This window comes from Lolium rigidum, chromosome 1, assembly GCF_022539505.1.
Source record: "Lolium rigidum isolate FL_2022 chromosome 1, APGP_CSIRO_Lrig_0.1, whole genome shotgun sequence".
Taxonomy (NCBI): Eukaryota; Viridiplantae; Streptophyta; class Magnoliopsida; order Poales; family Poaceae; genus Lolium; species Lolium rigidum.
In genome coordinates this window covers 143500485-143523742 of record NC_061508.1, presented here as the reverse complement: position 1 = coordinate 143523742, position 23258 = coordinate 143500485, and the positions used below count along the sequence as shown (strand labels likewise).

At 42.6% G+C, this 23258-nt stretch overlaps 1 protein-coding gene across 1 annotated transcript; it reads left to right on the top strand.

Annotated features, from left to right (window-relative positions):
• The first annotated feature begins 854 nt into the window (after nt 1–854).
• Nucleotides 855–21514, top strand: LOC124652184 (protein ENHANCED DISEASE RESISTANCE 2-like). The gene is made up of 22 exons (XM_047191207.1): nt 855–1136; nt 1907–1981; nt 2086–2139; nt 2227–2292; nt 3372–3427; nt 3529–3605; nt 5342–5467; nt 7334–7368; nt 8085–8185; nt 8296–8391; nt 10981–11045; nt 11119–11190; nt 13477–13641; nt 13721–13929; nt 14031–14097; nt 15683–15858; nt 16268–16369; nt 16589–16636; nt 17833–17976; nt 18089–18184; nt 18458–18559; nt 21124–21514. The coding sequence occupies exons 1-22, from the start codon at nt 855–857 to the stop codon at nt 21208–21210; spliced, it is 2301 nt and encodes a 766-aa protein (XP_047047163.1). The 3' UTR covers nt 21211–21514.
• The last annotated feature ends 1744 nt before the right edge of the window (nt 21515–23258 follow it).

Here is a 23258-nt window from a genome sequence, read left to right as displayed (position 1 = left end):
CAGCCAAGGACGCGGCATGCCCGCGGCGTCAAACTTGCTAGTAACTCTAAAAGACGCGTCAAGTAGAAAAGCGCCAGCACACATGAAACGAGAATTTCCAATAGCATTATGCCGAAAAAGTCCAAAAGTCGGTATCACCATATCCCAATATTGTTATGCAGCCCAAAATATACGTGTTAGGTAGCCATCCAGCGATGAGGGCAGAGCAGATATCTATCATCACTCTTGTTCAGTTTGGATCAATGTACCCACTTTCAGCTTACGTGAATCGAACGCTGTGGCGGTGAGGAAAGATGCAAAGTCCATGAAAGATGAGTTGCCCCACACTTGGCCAAGTGTGCAATTGCTTGTTCTTGGTAGTTAGCATCACTTGGTGCCACCATGTCACGTGCTGATGACTGATGACCCACAAAGGCACGCCTTTCCTGCATAAATTTCTGACTCCTAAATCCTCAATTAATTCCTGCCACCATGTCACGTGCTGATGAGTTAATATTTCAGCCTAAATCCTCAATTAATTCAGTCACATTGTCAGCCATTGCCTTCCATGTCGGTCCTGTAATTTGCAAACAGCTGGAGCCTGGAGGACAGGCTGGTAGCCGACAAGCGTCACCAAGGACTTTGTTTGGAAACATTTATAATGCGAGGACTTTTCTTAGTAATAATAACATATGAAAAAGAGGAAAGGAATTAGCGACGCGACACCTCGAAGATAACGGCTACTTCCCCAGCGCCCCAGAATATAATAACCTCAGAAACCAAGAGTATGACCGAAATTATTGCTCTTTCCCTTTTCTGCCTTCCCGGCTACTAGGAAGCCTCCCCACGGGATTCAGCACACCACGCGGTCGGAGATGGCGGCCGCGACCGCGGAGCCGCCTGCGCCGCTTCCGGTGGCCGAGGCGGCCTCCGAGGTGATCGAGGTGGAGGACTTGGAGCCGGGCTCGCCGGACGCCGGCAGCGGGAGCAGTGGAAGCGGCAGCGGCAGCGGCCGGAGCACCTCGGAGTACTCCGGCTGGGTCTACCACCTCGGCGTCAACTCCATCGGCCACGAGTACTGCCACCTCCGCTTCCTCGTCATCCGCGGCAAGTGCGTCGCCATGTACAAGCGCGACCCGCACGAGAACCCGGGACTTGTAAGCCCCCCCCCCCCCCCCCCACGCCCCTCTCCGCGCGCGCTCTGCTCTCGCCGCCTGAAATTGGCTCTGAATCGTTCGCTTTTGCTTGTCGTGGATTTCGGGGTACAGCTTGTCAGAGTGGATGTATTACGGGACCCGACAGCTACGCCTTGCTTAACTGCTTGTTAGTTTTTGTGCCCGCGCCGTTGTTTCGCTCGCGGGTTTGGATGAGCTTTAACCTAGTCAGAGTTGTGGTTGTGGGCTAGATGAGCTGCTGAGTTGTGCGAGTTAGAATGTTTAGTTTTAGGGGTTTAGCTGGCTTGTAAATTATATGCGCCTGTGATTATTTCTCTGCCGAGGATTTTGCGGTCAGACTTGTCAGGAAGTGGGGGAAATGCTGAGATGCATGCGTTTTAAATCTGTACCCTGTTACAGGGGTTTGTGTTGAAATTTAGAGTGAATAATTTGTTGAGGGGATTTTGACATCAATATCCTGGTCAGCGTGTCCTTCATGTGTGTTGTCAGATTTAGAAAACCCAATTCTCATGTAGGGTTGTTCCGGGTTGTAATTTCAGTAATATTTATGCAGTTATGCTGCTACCATACCATACGTCTACAGAGTGAGTTATTATGCCTGTTGTTTTCAGTGTGGCCATTAGGTAGCAGGGCAAATGGGTAGAGCTATGTTTTGGCATTACTCCACAACCGTTTCTTCATTTGCAGAATTGTATCTCTCAAGTTTCTCTTGGCCTTCTTGTGGACGATTTTCTCATACACGTCTTCTTTAGGAACCTATCCGAAAGGGTTTTGTTAGTCACACTCTTATGGTGGAGGAGCTTGGTCGCCAGAAGGTCAACCATGGGGTAATGCCGCAATGGTCCAACTTTGTGTCTGCCCTTCAATTGCAATGACGTGGATGGATTCATGCTTACTTAAGGAATAACCAATTTATATTTTGAATTCCCAGGATTTTTATGTCTTGAGGTTGTGCAATAGATTGGATAAAACGAAGAAAGGAGAGGTACTCATCTTGTTACGCTCTTGTGTGTTTGTAAACAATCCTCCTCAACATGGCAACCAAAGATCTCTCGTTATTGTCTTTTACTAGATCGCATGCGCGACTCCTGGTGAAGCTCGGAAATGGGCTGAAGCATTTGAGCAGGCCAAACAACAGGTATTATGCAAGCGTTGTCAGATACCACTTGATTGTATCCAGATAAGGTAGTTTGGATGTTTAGGGAGACAATGCACCAACACCATTGTTCAACTGGATTATGTTGTAGCGTAACAGGCTAAAAGCCTTTAAGCCACTTCAGCTGAAGTAAATATACCGATATAATTGTTTTCCTTGTTTCCTCTTGTACTATGATAATTCACTGGTTTATGTTCTTGTTAGTTCTTTCTCTATGAAGTGCCATGCTCTTTATCGAAAAAATGAAGTGCCATGCTATAGCAAGAGAGGTGCAAGTGTAAAATGAATACGCAGTAGCATAATTTATTATGTAATGAGATGATTAATACTGTTGTCAATTGGATTAACATAAATCTGCAATATATGAGACATGCTAAGGGTGCTGACTGCATATTGTTGTAAATATAAAAGTTGTAGAATTGAAGCGGTTTAGTCATCTCAAAATTTTGTATGCACTTAAGAGATATGTATTACAGTATTACCATTTACCAATAGCCCACGAATCATCACAACTGGATGTGCATTCTGCATGCAAATATTAATATGACACTCCGAACAGTTGCACTCGAAATATAACTTGCCAGCGAGAAAGCTGATTGCTGGTGTGAGAGGGGAGGCGGGTTTCTGAAGTTTCTGGAAATTTTGAAGTGCTAGAGAACATCTAGAAAAGCGCATTTGATACTCTACCATATTGCTTAGCACTTGTCCCTTGGTGTAGAACTGTTATTGTTGGTTTACCGTCTACAAACCTGTATCATGATTTAATGTAAAAAATGTGCTAGAGAACATCTAGAAAAGCGCATTTGATACTCTACCATATTGCTTAGCACTTGTCCCTTGGTGTAGAACTGTTATTGTTGGTTTACCGTCTACAAACCTGTATCATGATTTAATGTAAAAAATGTTTGTCCGGATCATTGAACTGCACATTTATACACAGGGGTGATTCTTTGTATAGTTAAGACTTAAAAGTTGACTCCTCTTGTTATGCGGAAATAATCAAATCCTTGTTCCATTTTATCTGTTCCTATTGCTTTCACTTACACATTCTTTTACAACAGGCTGACCATGACCTGACAAGAGGGGTTAACTGGAAAAGATTGCAGAATGAAAACGAGTATGGGAATTTCCAATGAGAACAATAATCTCTTTTCCAATTTTCATGTTAAATTGCTTTTCTTTAGTCAAATTTTGACATCTAACTGTTAACACCTGGAGGTTTAATCTTGATGGGCACCGACCTCGTGTAAGAAGATATGCAAAAGGCTTGGGGAAACTTGTGCGTATTGGCAAAGGTAACATGATATATCTGCAATATTAACTTGTATCAAACGCAGTTCTAAATTTGACCTCTAGAGGCCCTTGCCAGGGTGGAATAGGGATTGGAAATGTAGCCTTATCGCTGTGCAAATGAGCACTTAGTTGGGGATTAGACGATTCCGTAGCTGCGTAAAGTATGAATGGCCAATTTTATAAAAAAAATTGTCCTCTTCATGGTTCTCAAGTCCCACAAAAGCTAAAAGGTAAGTTCTATAGGACGGCAATCAGGCCGGCGATGCTATACGGAGCAAAATGTTGGCCCAATAAAAGACAACTCATCCAACAAATAAGTGTTGCGGAGATGCGCATGCTACGGTGGATGTGTGGCCATAAAAGAAAGGACCGGATTAGGAATGAGGTAATACGTGATAAGCTAGGGGTGGCACCGGTCGACAAGAAGCTAGTCCAGCACTGACTAAGGTGGTTTGGTCATCTCAAACGGAGGCCTCCACAAGGAATTCTAAGGAGTATGGAAAATACTAGGAGGGGTGGAGGATGACCAAAGTTGACATTGGCGGAGGCGATAAATAGAGACTTGAGGGACTGGAATGTTCCTAAAGATTTGTTTCTTGATAGGACTGCATGGAAATCAGCGATCCATGTGCTGGAATCTTAGTTTACTTGTTCTTTTTTCTCTGTCCTTGATTTGGTTTCCTTATTGTTCCGTTGGGTTTCATATCTAGCCTACCCCAACTTGTGGAAAAAGGCTTTGATGTTGTTGTTGACTTGTTGTTGCTGCATGGTTCTCAAGTCCAGTTTCAATTCGGTAAACTCATAAAATTTATATTCTTTTCAGACACGGGTTAGTTGGCATTAGTTGGTAATGTTTTTTTTTTTTTTGCAATTTTTTGGCATTACGAACTTTACTAACTAATACCAAAGATAACCTAACAGTCCTAACTTAAAACTGTTGGATGTAATGTTGCTTTCGGTAGTTAAACTCACTCGGAAATTGCCTAATAATCTAACAAAAACAACTACCATGTCGATGCTCAAACTTACAGACACTATGTGTTTCTCACAGAGGATGAGTAACTTTAAAGGTGTCTGATACTGCTAGCCTTAAGATCTTTTTTCAGCCAGATAAAAGGGAGGATACCCCCAAGCTTTTACTGAAAATGTTCAGGTATACAAAGGTACATGTGATAGCTGGCTCCCAAGACACATGGGAGGATACCCCAAGCTCTCAAAATGTTCAGGTATACAAAGGTACTTGTGATAGCTGGCGACACATGGGTGAGCACTACAGTGCTACAAAACCGTCAACATAGAATGAAAACATTCCCTAGTAGAAGGAAATCACAGTGCAACCCTAAAACCAGCTGACATGTTCCTGGAAGCTCCAAATATAGGTTACAGCCCCTAAGCACTAGATATAGGTTACCTGGAGTACCTCCATGTTGCAACCAGTTCGAATATAATCCTCTTAGAGTCTGGATAACATTCTGACAGTGAAAATTTCCTCCAGGCGATTTGGTTTGCCTTAGAAGTTTTGTTGAAATGGGTTACTTTGTGTGCACATATACCATGTTGAATGTTTTACTCTTCTATTTGTTTGTGGGTTGTCCAAATATTTTCAGTTAATGCAATTGTAAAATATTATTATTTCCAAACTATAATATATTACCATACATGTTACATTGTTGAAGTTAAGTAATAAGTGGCAGATTGCTTGCTTGTCTAAAGGTCCTGTATTACGTGTACTTTACAGGACCAGAAATGCTCCTTCGGCAGTCCTCAGATCTTCAAAGCCATGAAAGTGTTAACACAAACTTTGGAGGTGATGCCGGAGATGCACCTGAAGCACATGAGTGGAGATTTGTTCGAATATCAAATGGTATATGCTTATGCTACACCGATTGCTACTCCATAAGCAATATGGTGCACCTTCCTGTATTTACTCTTCAGTTTTCTTTTTCAAAGTTGTGCTTTCAGATGGTTACTCAACTATATCAACATTCATGAAAGTCACGCACAAAATCTTTTGTGGCTTTGCCTACTGAGAAAAGATGATGATGTTATGTATTTATGCTTGACTAGACAATTATTGCAGTGACTTAGCATTTTTGTAAGCCACTGTTGTGTCTTAACTCATCTTTTGTGAACCTGTCAATAGTTTTGCTCTACATGTAGAACCATGCACCACAATATATCACGAATCATATAAAGTTGAGGACCCTCGATCATCCATGTAAAATTTCAAGAGAATTGCTATACACATCTGGCACCAATTTAACCCCCCATCGATCTCATTAGTTATGCCTGCAATCTTTTTAATTAGTTTATCTGGCAGTTAGGAGCTATTGGCTTTTTTAGCTTAATAAGACACAGTTCAGGTTTGCAGTTCCATATATCTTAGTCGTATGTGCTGATGAACATAGTGATGCAAACATGACACATGTTATTATATTTTTCGAAATGACACATGTTATTATATGGCAAGGCCACCTTACACTATCTCGTTAGAATAGTTAGATGGTCCTACTACCTTGCAGTTATATAATCTTGATACTAGCAATTCTCCAGTTTGCTATTCTCACATGAAGATTGTATTTTTTTGAATTGAGTTTGTTGATATAGCATGTGTTTATTAAGAGATAACGTGGTTGTTAACTCATCCACGGCATACCAGCATTCCCTGAGACCATTACTTGTGCCCATTATACATATCTGCAGAAATGTTTGGGAATAACTGCGTGCTGCACCCTAGAACCTCATCCCCTTCATTTATAGTACTAAATGTTCAATTGGTCTTTGTTATAGACTAATACAAATTGTCCAACACTCCGCACCGACATGGGCTTGACACATGGAAAATCTGATTGCATACTGCAATACCCTTGCTGAGACCACTGTGATACTGCACTGAAGCTTTGCTTCGGATGCCATGACTGTGTCACTTTTTCTATACTCACCAGTCACCACTAGTGCCATCACGTCCACCATGATCACCTTGACCACCTCTAATGATGCACTCAATTTGCCTCGTTTTCATAAAAAAGTGACCCCAACCAAGTTTTCTTGGTTTCGACAAAAGAAGTGATGCCGAGCAATTCGAGAATAACCGAACCTATTCCTTAACTTCTTCCACGCAGCAGCCCAACGGCACACTACGCTTAAACACAGCATCAACAGCAGGCACAAAGGCAGCAGCCAGCTCTGTGGCCTAAAAGGGTTTGATCTGGCTGCCCATGCTGCAGCCTGCCTGTGCACACTCAATACCATCACCTGTTGCAGCTAGGGTAGGGGTAGACCGCTAGACCTGAGATTGTCGTGGTTTCCCACAAAGGTGTGACGGTAAGAATGAGCAGAGGATGACAGCGGCGGTGATGATGGGTGATTTAAGGTTAAGTTTAGAGATAAATCTCTGGACTCTGGTAGCATGTAGAGATTAGTGGAGTTGTTGTGGGTCCCACTGAAACTAGTATTAACTGCCAAGAGTTATACCAAACCCTAGCACTTACTCTCATTAGACAGCAAGTGTGAATTCTTACCAGTGTCGAATACTAACTTTGTATTGAGTTGCATCACTTCAGCCAATATTCTAAGATGATGAAAAAAGGTAGCAATATAGTCATACTTTAACACTCTCCAACAATATCCCTAGAAGAAATTGAGCAAATATGAACAGTGCTCCTTCTGTTGAGTCATGTCCAGATTATTCCTGATCTTATTGACCTCTATTTTTGTTATCGTGTTCCAGGAATAAGAATTTTTGAAGATATTGCGAACTCAAAGGTGAAGTTCTTTTGCTTTTTAAGGACAAATGTATAAGATATTGCTGTAGCTTTTCTGTTAGATGGCATTAAGCTGATGCTCAATGAAATTAACTGCTTTCTTGTGATACATTATCTCTGACCAGCTAGCTACACACAATTTTGTACGTGCCAATCAGCAATAAGTAAGTTACATAACAGTTTAACAGTCGCTGATACCCCCCCCCCCGGTATCATGACCAGCTAGGTAATACTTGTCCAGACTAGTTTCTTTACAGCTTACCTAGACAAAACAGAAATATGAAGTGTAAAATTAGAGCGAAATAGCTATGCACTTTAATGAATGAAATGCTTAAAGTGTTGCATTAATTGCTTCGGGGCATCTGCCGCCATTGTAACAACCATGAATTTCTTTATTTCCTAATGGACGATGTGGACCTATGGTTTAGGACTAGTTTAAGACATTAAAAGTTTGTTTCATTGATCACATTTATTTTGTGTTTGGCTTGCTGCCATTTTTTTTTGGCAAGATCCCATTCTTCTTTGCACCCTAAGAAAGTTGGTCAAATCACAACTTGCTGATTCCTTGACAAGTTTCTTTGATTCTAACCTTTGGAGCAATTGGTCAACTTTAGGTATAACGCGACCATGCGATTTATTCTTTGAAACTGGTATCCAATCATCTCCATGTTTTTGAAAGAGAAAGGTTCCACCTTTATTAATTGCTATTTCTTGCAGGGTGGAAAGGGGATACTTCTCAAGTCTGTTGGTGTGGTTGGTGCAAATCCCGACACAGTGTTCGAAATGGTTCTCAGTCTTGATAAGCATAAGCGATATGAGTAAGCTAACAGTTGTTTTGGTCTTTACAACAAATATATTACCCTTTCTCCTTGTGGGTGGAACATATTGATATATTGGCACCTAGCTGTAACAAGATTCTTCCATGCAGGTGGGATATGTTGATTGCTGATTTGGAGTTAGTAGAAACAATTGATGGGTACTGTGATGTGGTTTATGGAACCTATGAGCCGAAATATTTAAACTGGTACTTTCCTCTCATTACAATTTGAATTATTCCCTCATGTGATTTTAGCAACAATGACCTGATTATTAGGTGTATACTAGAAAACTGTAAAGCCTTTGGTACAAATGGCGCACAATTGTAAAATATCTTGAGCGATTTTTGAAATACGATTAAGTAGCCGTCTTTTTGAGATCTTGAGCTTAGTAAAGCTGCTTGATTTAGTTTTAAGAGTTAGTACGGTTAGGAAATTCTGACTAGCGTATGAATGCAAATTAGTCTTGTGGTGCTATGCATGCAGGGTTCTGCCAACTCATGTTGACATCATAAACATTAATTGCTGAATTGGCATCACAAGTCAGGATGTAAATGGACAACTCGCTGGACGTTGCGGACATGTCCACATGAGCCGCATAAATATAAACAAAACTAAGCGGCAACCACAAATTTTTTGGTGGTAATTTAGAGGGAATCGTGGCGCCGCTTGTTCCGCATCACTCAGCTATACGCGCGCGACTGGGCGAGTGGCCGACGCAACAGAGTCATACATGCTCTTAGTCTGATCCTACTACGTGTAGCTGAACTGCACGGATCGATCGGGATCTCGACGCGAATAATCCTCCGCGATGAATCTTTAATTCCTAGGTGATGTCACGATGACCGAATCTATGTACCCTTTGTGATGTCACCATGACTGGAAATACGTACAATACCAGGCAACATACAGCTAGTCTCCACGTCCGTGCGCGCCGGTTGGAGCGCGCGTGCACAACAGGAAGAAGAGGTGAAGAGCAGAATCCAAACCCACGCTTGTCCCCCAAATCGCAATCACCGCCACGCGCCGCCGACGATGCCTCCGGCGTCCTCTGTCGTGACCACGGCCTCGTCGGCCTCCTCCTCCGACATCAGCTTCCCCTCCTCGCCCTCCCCGTCCCCACAACATTCCCCCGACCCCTACGCGTTCTCCTCCTTGGACGAGATCAACGCCGCCCCGCCGGCCAAGAAGAAGAAGCCACGGAACTGGGGCGGCACCCGGGCGAGAGCCTGGCCGACCGCCGACGAGGCGGTCCTCCTCGAGGCCGTGGCCGCCTACAAGGAGCAGCACGGCCGGCTCCCCAGCCGCGCCGACCTCCCCGCGGCCCTCGCCGGCCGCCTCCCGCACATCAGCGCCGAGCAGGCCGCCAAACGCCTGCACGCCCTGCGCCAAAGGTACGACGACTCCGTCAGGCGGCTCAGGCGCGGCACCGTCCCCGTCACCGACGACGACGTCCGGGTCCTCCGCCTCTCCAAGCGCATCTGGGAGGGCGTGCCCAAGCGGCAGCGGAGGCGGCCCCGCGCGGCGCCGCACCACGAGCGGAGGGCGTTCGCGGAGCTGCAGGGGATGTACCCGTGCCTGGCTGCCGAGGTGGAGGCGATCGACACCAAGTGCGGGATGCCGCCCATCTGCAAGACTGCAAATACCGCCTCGTTCACACGCACAACTGCGACGTGAAGGCAACGCGTTGAAACCGCCGGCGCCGCTGGACCACGTGGGTTTGTCCACTTTAGCCGTATAAGTTCTGCGGCTAGCCACGATGGCCATATACGCGTTTTTTCGCGGGCGGCGTAAAGGGGATCGCTGGACGCCGCTGCCACTGACATCCTGAATCACAAGCAGTTAACCAGATTAGCAAACAGTTAACCAGATTAGCAATTTGTCTTCACCGTTGAGTTCATGTCAACGAGGGCTGACGATTTTCTTTTGTTACACCAGTTACCAGATTACAGTACCGTGATTGAACGATTAACTGTGAACAATTACCACAATAATATTGCACAGTTACCAGGTAATTTTATATATATGTAGGCATAGCAATGTGAGTGGGTATTCAAATGTTCCCAACAACTAACAGATGAAACACCCCATTCGATAAAAGTAGTATCATGCAAGTCTTGCAAGGGTGGTGAATGATGTTAAGGAACCTGGTAACTAGTGGGTATAACCTTCTTATATTCTAGTAAGTGACAATAATCTGGCAACTACTGACAAAAAAGAATAGCTGTCGAAACATGTCAACAAGGGATCTAGTTTTGAAGATCTCGCCAAAACAAAGCCAGAGGTGAAAGGACATTGCTAATGGGGTCAATAAATTAATAGATAACTTTTTAATTTTAAGAATTGATTTTGTGATGTCACGGTATTGCATGCATTGTGTGGGAGAAGGGGTGGCAGGTAAGACTAAAACGCGGCGACACTACATAGTCTTGTCCAATATTGTTCCTGCTTGATCAGTGTGTGAAAGATATCGCTTCTACTCTAAGTATAGAGACGTTAGGTTTATTAAGTGATCGCCAATCGGGTCAACAAATTAATAGATAAGTATTTAATTTGAAGAATTGATTTTGTGATGTCATGGTATTGCATGCATTGTGTGGGAGAAGGGGTGGTGCTGCATGGTAAGACTAAAACGCGGCGACACTACATAGTCTTGTCCAATATTATTCCTACTTGATCAGTGTGTGAAAGACATCACTTATACTCTAAGTATGGAGACATTATGTTTATTAAGAGCTACTGTTGTTCCCTGTTGAGCAGTAGTGAAAATATCTACTAAGTATGGAGACTGTTCTCAGGTGGAAATCAAAGAAGGATTTTGTATTTTCCAGACAATGGTTTCGTGGACAGGATGGGGCATATAGTAAGTAACATGATCTTTGTCTTTATGTTCAAAGTTAAGAGATATGCAACCTTCCTTTCTCCCTCATACGCAGACATTTTGCAAAGTCCTGCTAGTCACAAGAAAAAACCCTCAAGGCATGGTTATGGACGTGCACATATCAACCGTAAGATCGATCTTTTCTTGATTAGTTTATTTGTTTTATTGCTTTTGTATGAAACTAGTCATTGAACTATTTGTTTTATCTGTACCGTAGCTTTTGTATTGTTTTCCAGTAAACATGTATTACTTTTATGGATTATTTATCTTAAAAATCATTAAGAATTCCTAGGTTCATAATTTTCCTTGGATCGCTTACCAGCTTTACACATAAGGGCATATTTCATTAGGAAACATGCCAGTGTTTCACTTTCCAGGCAGTGACCAGATTAACAAAGCCAAGGGTTTATGGGTGCTTTACATAGAACTAAGTACAGCTAGAGGGTAATGTCTATAGACCGAAAGTGTAGACTCTTCTTTCCTAATCCTTTCATGCACGTATCACTTTCCTCAACAGCATCCATGAATGACTTGACAGAAACAATTAACTCGATCATGAACGGAATGACCAATTGAGGAGCGGCTTGTCCTGGCTGCGTCACTATCGCCTGCGTTATACACAGTCACCGTAGCGTGCACACAGCAAACCTGCCAACGGCAGGGCCATAACCATCTTCCTAAGGCCTGCGTCACTATGGTTTTTTGAACTGAGTGTCACTATGGTACATGCATGGCCCGATTGCCAGCGGCAAGCACACAGCTGCCTGTGCCATGCAGCATTGCAGCGTGTTCATGGTGCATAGCACCCTTGGTGGCCCTGCTGTAGCCTCTTCATCCACTCTTCACCTGTGATTGCTTGCGCCTAGCCAGGGTGCTACACCACCGGCCACCCTTCTTGTTCACATCGCTGTGGCATCCATCATCCCCGCTAGACCAAGTTCCTTCTGACTCCATGCATGGCTCCATCACCAAACTGTACCATGGGAGGAGACCATGGACATCGGGTGGCTGCCACCACCGCGGGTCATAACAAGAGCGTAGACAGACAGCGTCCATTGGAGTGGCGCCCCCTGATGCATTGACTTAGATCAGGCACACAACACCAGTTTGATGAAATTGCATGCACAAGGTTTGTTTACTCTTTTGTTTATCCAACTGGCATGGTAGATAAATGATTGAGGTGACATAGACGTGCCAACTAACACTAGACCCGACCGACTGAAGCGGTCTGCCTTTTTCCCCTTTACGAATCAGATTTTTTTTTGAATCCGCAAGTCCAGCTGTCCAAAGCGTTTATTATTCAAAATGCTAGTGGTTGCAAGTGAGGTTCAAATACCTGGTCCTAAGTGCAATTTTACTCTTCAATTTTTGATCAGCTGTTCCAGTTTAACTGAGTTTGTAGGCAGGATTAGCTTGGGAGAGTTTGATTGGCCCTAGGGCACCAGTTGATTGTGTTGCTAGGTCTTGAAGTCTTACGAGCAAGTTTATAGAAAGAGAAGGAATAGCCTTTTATCTCACTGCTTGATACAGTAGCCTACAACCTGTGGGGGTTATATAGTACCCAAATCATCTTATCTCTAGGACCCCTAAAACAGAGTGCGAGTTGTTTACATAACCCTTAACTCTAGGATACCTAACCGAGTACCCCTCGTGTAAAAGAGTAGTGTTAATCCCGAGTGGGACCATACCTAGGACGTTGACACAGCTGGACTAAACAAGTCCAATACGACTTGAGGCCATGGAACTATGACTCTAGTCCCAAGGACTTAAATCTGCCGTTACGCACCCTCCCCGGCCTGATAGCTGACTCCCATGTAGCAGTTATTTAAGAGGAGAAAATCCAGGTTTGAAATGCAGTAGACAGTGAGATTAAACAGATCTGCTATGAACGAATGTCTTACCCTTTTACATTGTAGTAGTTGCATGAAGGACTAGATGTGATAAAGTGCCCCTCGTGTAAAAGAGTAGTGTTAATCCCGAGTGGGACCATACCTAGGACGTTGACACAGCTGGACTAAACAAGTCCAATACGACTTGAGGCCATGGAACTATGACTCTAGTCCCAAGGACTTAAATCTGCCGTTACGCACCCTCCCCGGCCTGATAGCTGACTCCCATGTAGCAGTTATTTAAGAGGAGAAAATCCAGGTTTGAAATGCAGTAGACAGTGAGATTAAACAGATCTGCTATGAACGAATGTCTTACCCTTTTACATTGTAGTAGTTGCATGAAGGACTAGATGTGATAAAGTGCATCTGCTATAATCAACATGGGTAGAGAGTGCTTTTTTACCATAGCTGTTTGCAAATGACTGACACCATTTGTTTCTTACTTGCAATTCTGAATTTTGCCCAGTGTCTTCTTCACATTTTTTAAAATTTTCAAGGGCCTTAACGATTCATTGTCCTTCCAGCCACAACATGGGAAATAAGGAGGTTAAACACATCAGGGTCAACTCCGAAGTGCATTGTTACTCGTATGGTGGAGATCTCTCCAAGTTTTTGGGACAGATGGAAGAGAAGGACCTCCACAAATTTTGATAGAAGTATCGCATTTGCTTTGCTCAGCCAAGTAGCAGGTTGGTTTTTCTCCTGCAAATATTGTATCACCAAATTGGATAACACAATGATGACTATATTTTTTTTCTGATTGGACAGGTCTAAGAGAATACTTCGCAGCAAATCCAGCCATCACATCTGATTCTCCTTCTACAGTAGTGAAGTCAAAGGCATCTGAACCTTTGATCATCCAGAGTGAACTTGAAGATTCTGAACCTAATGATGAGTTCTATGATGCGCTTGTTAGAGGAGAATCCTTTGAAGATGAGGATAGTGATGATGACGATGATGATGTTATGACCTCAAAGGTAATATTTGCAGTTTCAAGTCATAATTATGTATTCGAAATGGTCATAATTATGTTCAGTAATAAATGGAGATCCAATTTTCCTTGCTTATTTCTATGCAGGCTGGAAAGGTGAAGTTGAAGAACGTATCATGGGCTATTGCAGGTTTAGCTATGAAGCGATCTAAAGGTTATAATGATAAAACACATGAGATATTTCAGTTTTCCTGCACAGTTAGTTTTATATCGATAGGTATATAAGCATTTTCACCATTAGTTTTACGAACCATAGAATGAAGATGCATGCCAACATTTATGCACACCAGCACATAGGCAAACACCATTGTATTTTACGTGTGCCAGAGATATGTATACACACATAGGCAAACACCAATGTGACACATTTTAAATAGCGTGTAGTGAAAGCATAGTGATTTCGTAAAGCGTATTTGCTGCAATGTGTTCAGCTAGTTAGGGAACATAGTTGGCTATTTTTGCCAAAATATGAGGCTTATCAATTATTTTGTAAACAAAGCACCCAGAATATAATGAAGAAACTATGGATTGTATGAGAACATGTCATGTATTTATATTTTGTACTTCTGACACATGCTATATTACTCTAGGGTATAGTCACAGCTCTCTCTCTCTCTGTGTGCGTACGCGAGCGCGCATGCACGCGCATCTAATAAGCACAGGCAAACAATGGCAATGACCTGAGCCATTTGGTTGACATGGCAACAACATATTTACTAAAAATGCTGTTCAGGATAAGTGAACTGTAACCATGGCCTAACAGCAGGCTAAAGTTACTCACCGACCTTTGTACTGATTCAGTGCATTGCGGTTTTCCAGTGTTTCTGTACTGATACTGGTCCGCATAAACACTAATTCTGAGTACTACCATCCTTCCATAATGTGAACTTTAATGTCTTCACTTAGCATACATTTGCAAGTTGCTAATTTCACTCATTTTGCATATTCGCTAGTCGTAGCTTTGTTTTTTCCCGTGGTGTTCTTCTTTGTTCTAAACTTTGCCCTGGGGGGCCGCCTGTATCTTCCTTCTCTTAATACACTGATGTGCAGCTCCCCTGCATGTTTTATAATAACTCATTTTGCATATTTGCTAGTCGTAGCTTTGTTTTTCCCGTGGTGTTTTTCTTTGTTCTAAACTTTGCCCTAGGGACGGGGCCTGTATCTTCCTTTTCTTAATACAATGATGTGCAGCTCCCCTGCGTGTTTTATAATAACTCATTTTGCATATGATTAAAATATATGGAGTAAACTAAAGAAAGATGTTTCAGGGCAACAATTGATATTTCTTCATTTAGCCGAACTGAAGGAAGATATGTTGTTTCATCTATGATCTGGGCATCCTTTTGCCGAATTCCTGTACTATCTTGCTTCTCCTCTAAATGAAAAGATGTGAAACACTTGTTTGCATGTGCTCTAAAACAATTCATTTTAGCCGATATGGAATTGTGCATCCAAGTATCACTTATTGTTGGAGCATGTTGTTCTCTTGTATTTCATGGGGTAAGGGAACAATAGTTGGTGCACACATAGATACCTGGATGCCTCTCAATTTTATCTGTTTACTCTGAAATGTAACACAAGGGTGATAAGAATCACTATAATGGTACATATATGTCCTCTAATCCAGAGTTCCGGGTTGATATAATGATATATCATTTTTTCGCTATTCTTCGCAAACTTATTTTATGTTTCTTATTTAACTCTGAGTTGAACATCTTGTCCAATATTTTGTCCAACAGCTTCACTTGAGAGGAGTGAATTGGTTACAAACTCCATTCCCATCGCCATTGATTCAAGCCATTTCCATGGCAACGTTCGACGAGCAAAAAGCGAAGATGACCCAAACTCTTGGAGTGCACCTGGTGGAGAGAAGTTTATGATAAGAGGGAAGACTTACTTGTCAGATTACACCAAGGTGGGAGCATTAGAGTTCCATTTTACTGATTAATCAAGAGAATCCTTTTCGAAAAAAACTTAAGCAAGAGAATTGTTAAAACTACCTATTTACTTCTCCACTAGTTAAAGACAAGAACGAGCTATACAGATAAGATTTCTATTGTAAAAGGATGTTGACTACCTGAATGCCAGATGTTCTTGTCGAACTGGTAAATACATATTCAGATATGATCCTAGCATTTGGATATGCCACTTCACAGATAGCCTGTTGAGAGCCTTTGTTTTATCAATACTTGTTATGTTGAGGATGCTGAGCCTTAGTATGCGTTTAAACACCCTATCCTGGCAAGCAATTATATATGTTTTTATTTCTCGTTTTTTTGCGAGCTCCTTGTTTGACCAGTCATGTTAACTTGTGATTTGAACAGATTGCTGGAGGAGATCCTCTTCTAAAGCTTATTGCAGTTGATTGGTTCAAGGTTAATGAGCGGTTTGACTCAGTTGCCTTGCACCCTAAAAGCCTTGTTCAGGTAAAGTTGGTGAATAAGCATTATCAGCAGCCCACAGTTGCAAACTAACACCACTTTAGTACAGGGAACTTAGTAAAATTGCTTTCTAGCATAGGTTAGCAGGAGCTTCCTTGTTGCGCTATGTGCAAACTCAAGAGGAAGTTGTCTGTAGTGTAGTGCTTTATTATGACATGACATGCATATTCCTGTATGCCTAAATTTTCCGATCTTCAAATACAGTCCGAAGCTGCAAAGAAGATTCCCTTCATACTGGTTATAAACTTGCAGGTAAGTACAGTTATTAATTTGTTATATCATCTAAGTTGTATTCACTGTCTTAAATAGTGTGTGCCTAGGTGCAGGTGCCACCTTGCTGCCTTCTTAGCACCTTTAACCTTTAATAACACATTTTCTACACCTTTAACCTTTAATAACACGGGAAACTTTCCTGCAAAAAATAAGTTTTGAAGGGAAACTGTAGGGAAAGCCCTGACAGTATCATAATCAAATGTTTGATAACCAAACAAATATGTGTGGATTCGTTGATACAGATTTATTGCAAAATTGATCCATGATCTTACTAGTTGTCACCCACTTGCTAGGCCCAACAGGCTCTAGTGGGCTCTAATTAGGGGATGCAATCCCTGTTATCTTGAAAGTTATGAATAGTATCATTTCAAATAGGAGTTATCAATTAGGGACCTTAGCTTGGAAGTAAAGCCAGTTAGAGATAGGATATTTGCTTTGCTACCTAGTTTTAGTTATTACAGATGAATTATTCAAGGCTTTGTTATTGTTTTACTTATTAGACATGAAATAACAAGCAAGAAGAATTACAATCTATCTACCCTCTCCCGGACAGCTGTGCCACCTGACCCCAGCAGTATTTCATTATTTACACATGTACACTCATGAACCCTCCTCATGTTTACGACTCATATTCCTTCAAAAAATCATTTGGTTGTCTTTGCAAGTAACATGAGGACGGGGTAGGGGTGATTTTAAAAAATAAAGATATCTGTTCAGGTTTATCTTTTTTTTGTTTTTTAGATTAAAAAAATTAGGGGTAATGTTTTTTATGCTTTGGAGTTGCCTTGGGATGTAATGTGAACCCAGCCACTAGTTGAGAGGGTGTTCTATGATAGCACAGAAGCCGTTATGTGTTGTGGAGAACTGGAGTCCGGAGATGAGGTTTTTCTCGTTCTTCATGAAAAAAAAATTAGGTGGAACGTAGTGATGGTTGTGTAGCAATAGAGCATTACCTTCCCCATATCCGAATCGATTGAGTGAGAAGACCTTTTCACTGGAAAACAAAGATAAAATGTCGAAGCACGCATTTTTTGTCGTACAACTTCTACATCATTTCATATACTAGTTCTATATGCACGGTAGTATGTAATCATGACTTACATAGAGGTTGTCATCTTTGTTCTAGGGACGGCTACGCTGTACAATTGATTAACTCCATTTGGATCAACATGTAGGTTCCAGCGAAACCAAACTATAACTTGGTTATGTACTACGCAGCAGAGAAGCCAGTGAACAAAGAATCTCTGTTGGGTAGATTCATTGATGGAACTGATGCATTCCGAGATGCCAGATTTAAACTTATACCAAGTATTGTTGAGGTATACTGTTAAGTGACGATGTGATATATATATTACTTTGCATTTGACTATTTTCTTGAGTAGTTGTGTGTTATTATTTTTGCATGTGAACTCACTTGCCAAATGATCTCAGGGTTATTGGATGGTGAAGCGTGCAGTTGGGACGAGAGCTTGCCTTCTTGGCAAAGCAGTAACATGCAATTATCTTCGGCAAGATAACTTTCTGGAGGTAATTGAGTACTATAAAACTATGGCTTTGATTAACAGTATATTCTGCACATCCCCCTAAACCTGGTGGTTTAGGTCAAATTCAAAGTCAACCTTCAATATTATGTTGAAGCTGAGGGTGATAGTTGCACACATATATAAGAAATTTAGGGTGAAGTAATTATATTAATTTTTCTTTTGCATTTCTGTCTTTTCTCTACCTTCCTGTGTTATGCACTTATGCTTTTATTATGTTGAATCTGAACAAATCACTGCACAACCATTTACATTGCAGATAGATGTTGACATTGGTTCCTCATCTGTTGCACGGAGCATTATTGGCCTAGTCCTGGGATATGTGACAAGCATCGTCGTTGATCTTGGTATCTTAATTGAGGTATGAGCATATCCAAATAAAAGTTTGGAACGCCTTTTTTTTGCCTTTCTCTTTTCCGTAAATTTCCTCACATGCTATATCCTGTTGTCCTGATGAATAAATACTCCACAGACAACTTGGGTGCTTCAAGCTATCCTTTTAGCACTGTAATGTACCAATAGAATCCAAAACTGTGCAGGCCTGAGCTTTTTTCCATCGGATGTTTCTTGTTTTCACATCTGGTAATCTCAATGATAAGTTGGCAACAGAAATCAAGCTATTCAAACATTGATTTTTGTAAAACGGGATAAAAAAAGGCTAGCCAATTGAAAGCTGATGAACACATAAAGTTGAGGTCAGCTGATGAACACAATTGTTTGAATCTATGTATCAAACCCAGTGTTAGTGCAGAAACCACAAATGAAGTCCGAGCTCCAGGTGGCCGTTTAAAAAAAATCGAAAATGGTATTTGTAAGGTTTTTTTTTTAAAATCCTGGTGTAGATAATGTTGAACTGAATATCAGACCCAACTATGAACCGAACGAGCACATCCTCTGTCACCCCCACCGCGCTTACGGCTCTATACCCAACCCAACTTGCTTCGGCCCCGGGACCCGCATCTCTTCCTCGGTAAGCGGACTGATAGTTTATTGTCCCTCCTAACCCCTATAAAATATGGTTGAAGTTCGGTCGCGTCGGAGACATCTTTATCAGATTTTGAGGCTACCATGGTGGAGCATCTCAAGTTGCTAGAGGAAGTGTTCCGGCAGAACAAACTTTTTGTGGGTGAGCCAAATTTCATAAAGGAAATACATTATTTATGAAATTGGGGTATCTACTGATACAAACAAGGTAGAGGGCATGACATCCCAAATTCATCATTCGGAATACCACTGGAAAATCTCAATTGAAAATTCGTTGTATTCTTTTTCGACAAAGAGCATATATTAATATCGCGGAGATACAAATTACACCCAGCCTCTGCAACAACGCATTGCCCTAGTGACATTACGGATGCACACAACCAAAAAAGAAAGAAGAATTACAAAAAAGGAAAAGTCCCGCTACGGTGGTCTAATAGCCACTAACACCACCAAGACAGCACCATAAGTCCAACTTCTTCAAAACCGGCGCCTCCAAGAAGGGAACAGTGCACAAGCGCTGTCGTCGCCCGATCAAAGATCTGGGCTTTCACCCTGAAGAAGGTTCTCGCTCTCAAAACAATTCCTTCAACAAGACCATTGCCAGGCACAACCAATTAAGGCCAGACCTTTGATTTTCACCCTGAAAGGTAGGACTTTGGTCTTCCCCTATGCAGTCGCCCCCACTTGCAGGCCGCTGCTCCAAGTCATGAATCACCAAGCCAATTCCTCATCGCCCCAAAGATTGGAACCTCCATTGCTAGTCCTCATATCTGGGCCTTCATGACATTCTCTGCTAGCACCATGGAACGAGAACATGCCCCATGATATTAACAGCAGCTTCGAAGCGCTCCCTCTGAAACCAACGGGTGCGCACGACCGAATCCCACCCGATCCAGATCTCTAGACATGAAGTACCTATGTGAGATCGCCGGCGGAGCCTTCCGGAACCCATCACTCTAGCCAGATCGATGGGGACACACCTCTGGAAGATCAACATCTTGACGCAAGTTGGAATCCTAGGACCGCCGCCATTATTCTGGCTGAAACCAGCAGCCCCCACGTCGCCGGTCGACTTCCGGCGATCTGAGGGATCAGGCTGACCCGTTCTGGCCCAGACGAGCATAGGGATCAGGTCGCATTGCCCCTGCCAGATCTTAGCCACACGCCTGCAGCACAGGAACGGCTAGCATCGGGGCTAGCATCGCCGCCGCCTCCAGGCTGAGGTCGCGCCGCCACCTCCAGCGAGCAGCGCCGCACTTCCTCCCCTTCCGCGCCTCCCTCCCGCGATGCCGCCGCAACGTCGCTTGAACCACCGCCGCGCCGCCCTGGAGCACCCACCCCACCCACCACCTTAGGCAGCCAGGTGTGGCCGCCGGCGAGGGCGACGGCAGCGGCCGGGGACGGAGATCGGCTCCTCCAAAATTCGCTGTATTCTAGGCTACACAAAAATGACAAATCTGACAAATTTTCAAGTTTTGAAAATGTGAATTGTTCATCACACCCAGATCCACACATTTGTCATTTTTGCTGAGACTAAAATACAATGAATTTCGGATTGGTTTTTTCCACCAGTAGACTTCATTATTGTCTACATCTAGACTTTTTGTTCTGATTTTTTTGAAATATTTAAATGCCATTTTTGAATTTCTAAAAAAAACGAGCTACTCTGGAGCCATTTGTGTTAGTCTACATATTGAACATTGTGAAATAGTCCAGTGGGAACTGCACTTCCAAAAGTTCGTAGGACTATTCTCCATTTCGATCTGGTCTTTCATGTGGTGTGTACGTTTGGTGTCTTCAGTCCTACTTTTTTATGTTATCCATGTGTTAGACAAGTTTAACCAGAAATACATTCTTCTTTTTGTGGACCCGAGGCAATGGCCTAGACGTCACCCTGCACAATGAATAATCTGAGCCACGCTAACATGTTTGTATTTGCAGGCGAAGGAAGAGAAAGAGCTGCCCGAGTACATTCTTGGCACTGTTCGTCTAAACCGTATAAACCCTGACGCTGCTGTACAAATCTAAGTTCAATCCATTTTCTCGCTCCATTCACCCCTTCTCCCACCCAAGAGATGCATGGTGGAAGATCTGCTCAATTTTCCATTACCTCTTCTATTCTCAGAGGTAGACAGCACTTGTAAACAGGAAAGTAGTCACAATGTTATGATCCCAATCGACAGGACGAGAGCTATCTACATGTACATAGTATACACATTGTGCCTACCGTACATAGAAGAATAGTAAGCATACTTCAAAAGTTAACATCTTCAAATATCTACCTGGGTGTGTTGCTGAGTTAATTTCAAAGAGACGAGGACCAATTTGCGTTTGATGTCTTACACTTGCTACCTAGTGCATCTAACCATATCTATTATAGAACCAGGTGAGCAAGATATCCAATCCCCTCTTAACTTATATTTTTATAGAATGGCGCACTTTTGGGTTGATTTGTACAATTGTTTTGTACACGCCCATGTTTTTTTCTATCGGATAATCTAATTGGGTAGTGCCCCAGTTAGTCTTCCCATGCGGCAGCCTCTCCCAATCTTCCCCCAATGTAAATCTCTTTTGGCCGACTCCAATTCTTGGTTTTTAGAGTGGTATTATAGGCAAACTTGTGATGTGGCACTGCATTTAAGGAGAAAAAGAATATTAACTTTGCATCTTTATCTATACTTGGGCTTTAGACGGTTGCAAGGGGTCGGACAATCAGGTATCATCTTCAAGTTATCGCTTCTTCCTTTTCCATGGTTCCACCTTGGATGGCTTCGGTTTTCGGGCTCCCTCAACATCCTCCTTTGTGTCCGTTCTTATTGAATTAAACCTAGTCTTTGAAGATGCTCAAATAGTATACCATCCATAGGAATAAATAGGCTCATACATAGGAAGGGGTTCACCAATCACCATTGAGGTCCATGGTAACTTCTCATAAGCTGGAGCACTGATGTCCTTAGGTCGTGCTCCCTTCAATCTTTTTTAATTGACTTGAATTTAGTGCAAAATTAAATTCGAGTTAACTAAAAGGGGTCAAATACCATATAAATTTTGGCAAGATCAAAAGATAGGACAAACTGGTACCTTCCGCATATACCACGGTGGACATTGCCTTGGGCACTATTGCTTTCTTCATTGGAATGCATGAAGGTTTCGGTGGAGCTCTGGCAGCCAGATCTCGGTTGCATATACATGTATAACCTCTTCAACAGCAGGTTCAACCCTGCATGTATGGTAATCCTAGACCTAGGGATAAAATCATAAAACTTATGGACTTACTAGTAAACGTGGACTGATGCAGTTGGATAAGCATTGGCGTTTGTAGTTTTTCCCAGAAAATCATGATGAGGCGCTGCTCACCGCATCAGCTCGTAAGCTCATTTTGTAAGCAAAACACCCATAAGTGTAGCATTACGCATACATGTCGAGGAAGCATACAGGTTGAGGATATCTAGTCTTTGACTTGTCTCCTACTGAGTTGCAGAACTTGCATGAAATAAGGGTATCTTCAACAGCATTCTTGTACTTGCCCTCAATCTATGAAATCTACACTTTTGGCAATTTGAGGCAAAAGTCTTGCTCCAATAGCATTGCTATAAGTGAACCCAAAATTATATGAAGCTGAGTAAAAGTAGTGGCCGGTTGAGCATTGACCATCGCTCGCCCTTTGTTCCATTGACAAGTGGACCGTTGCTAAAATTATAAGGATGTTGTTGTTTCAGCAAAATTTTGTTGGGATTGCTAAATCTTCTCTCCTCTTCCTATATCCAGTTTTTAGCAGTCCAAACCACCAATGTTGTTGGAGATTCTCTAAGGACATCTCTTTTCTCTTATTTTTGAGCTCTTCACGTGCGAGCTCCAACGCTTGGGCACACCTCCTGCTACTTGTTCAGTGGATTGCTTGACTTGTTCCTCTATCATCTGACCGATGGGGATTTTCTCAGCTCGGGCCATGAGGGTGGCAGCGGGCGCATAGGGTGGCTCTACACGGCGTAACCCCTCTAGCGTCGTCTACGGGGGCTCCATTAGGCTCCATTATCTTCCTCTGCAGCAAAGACCTCGCATGAAGGATATATGGT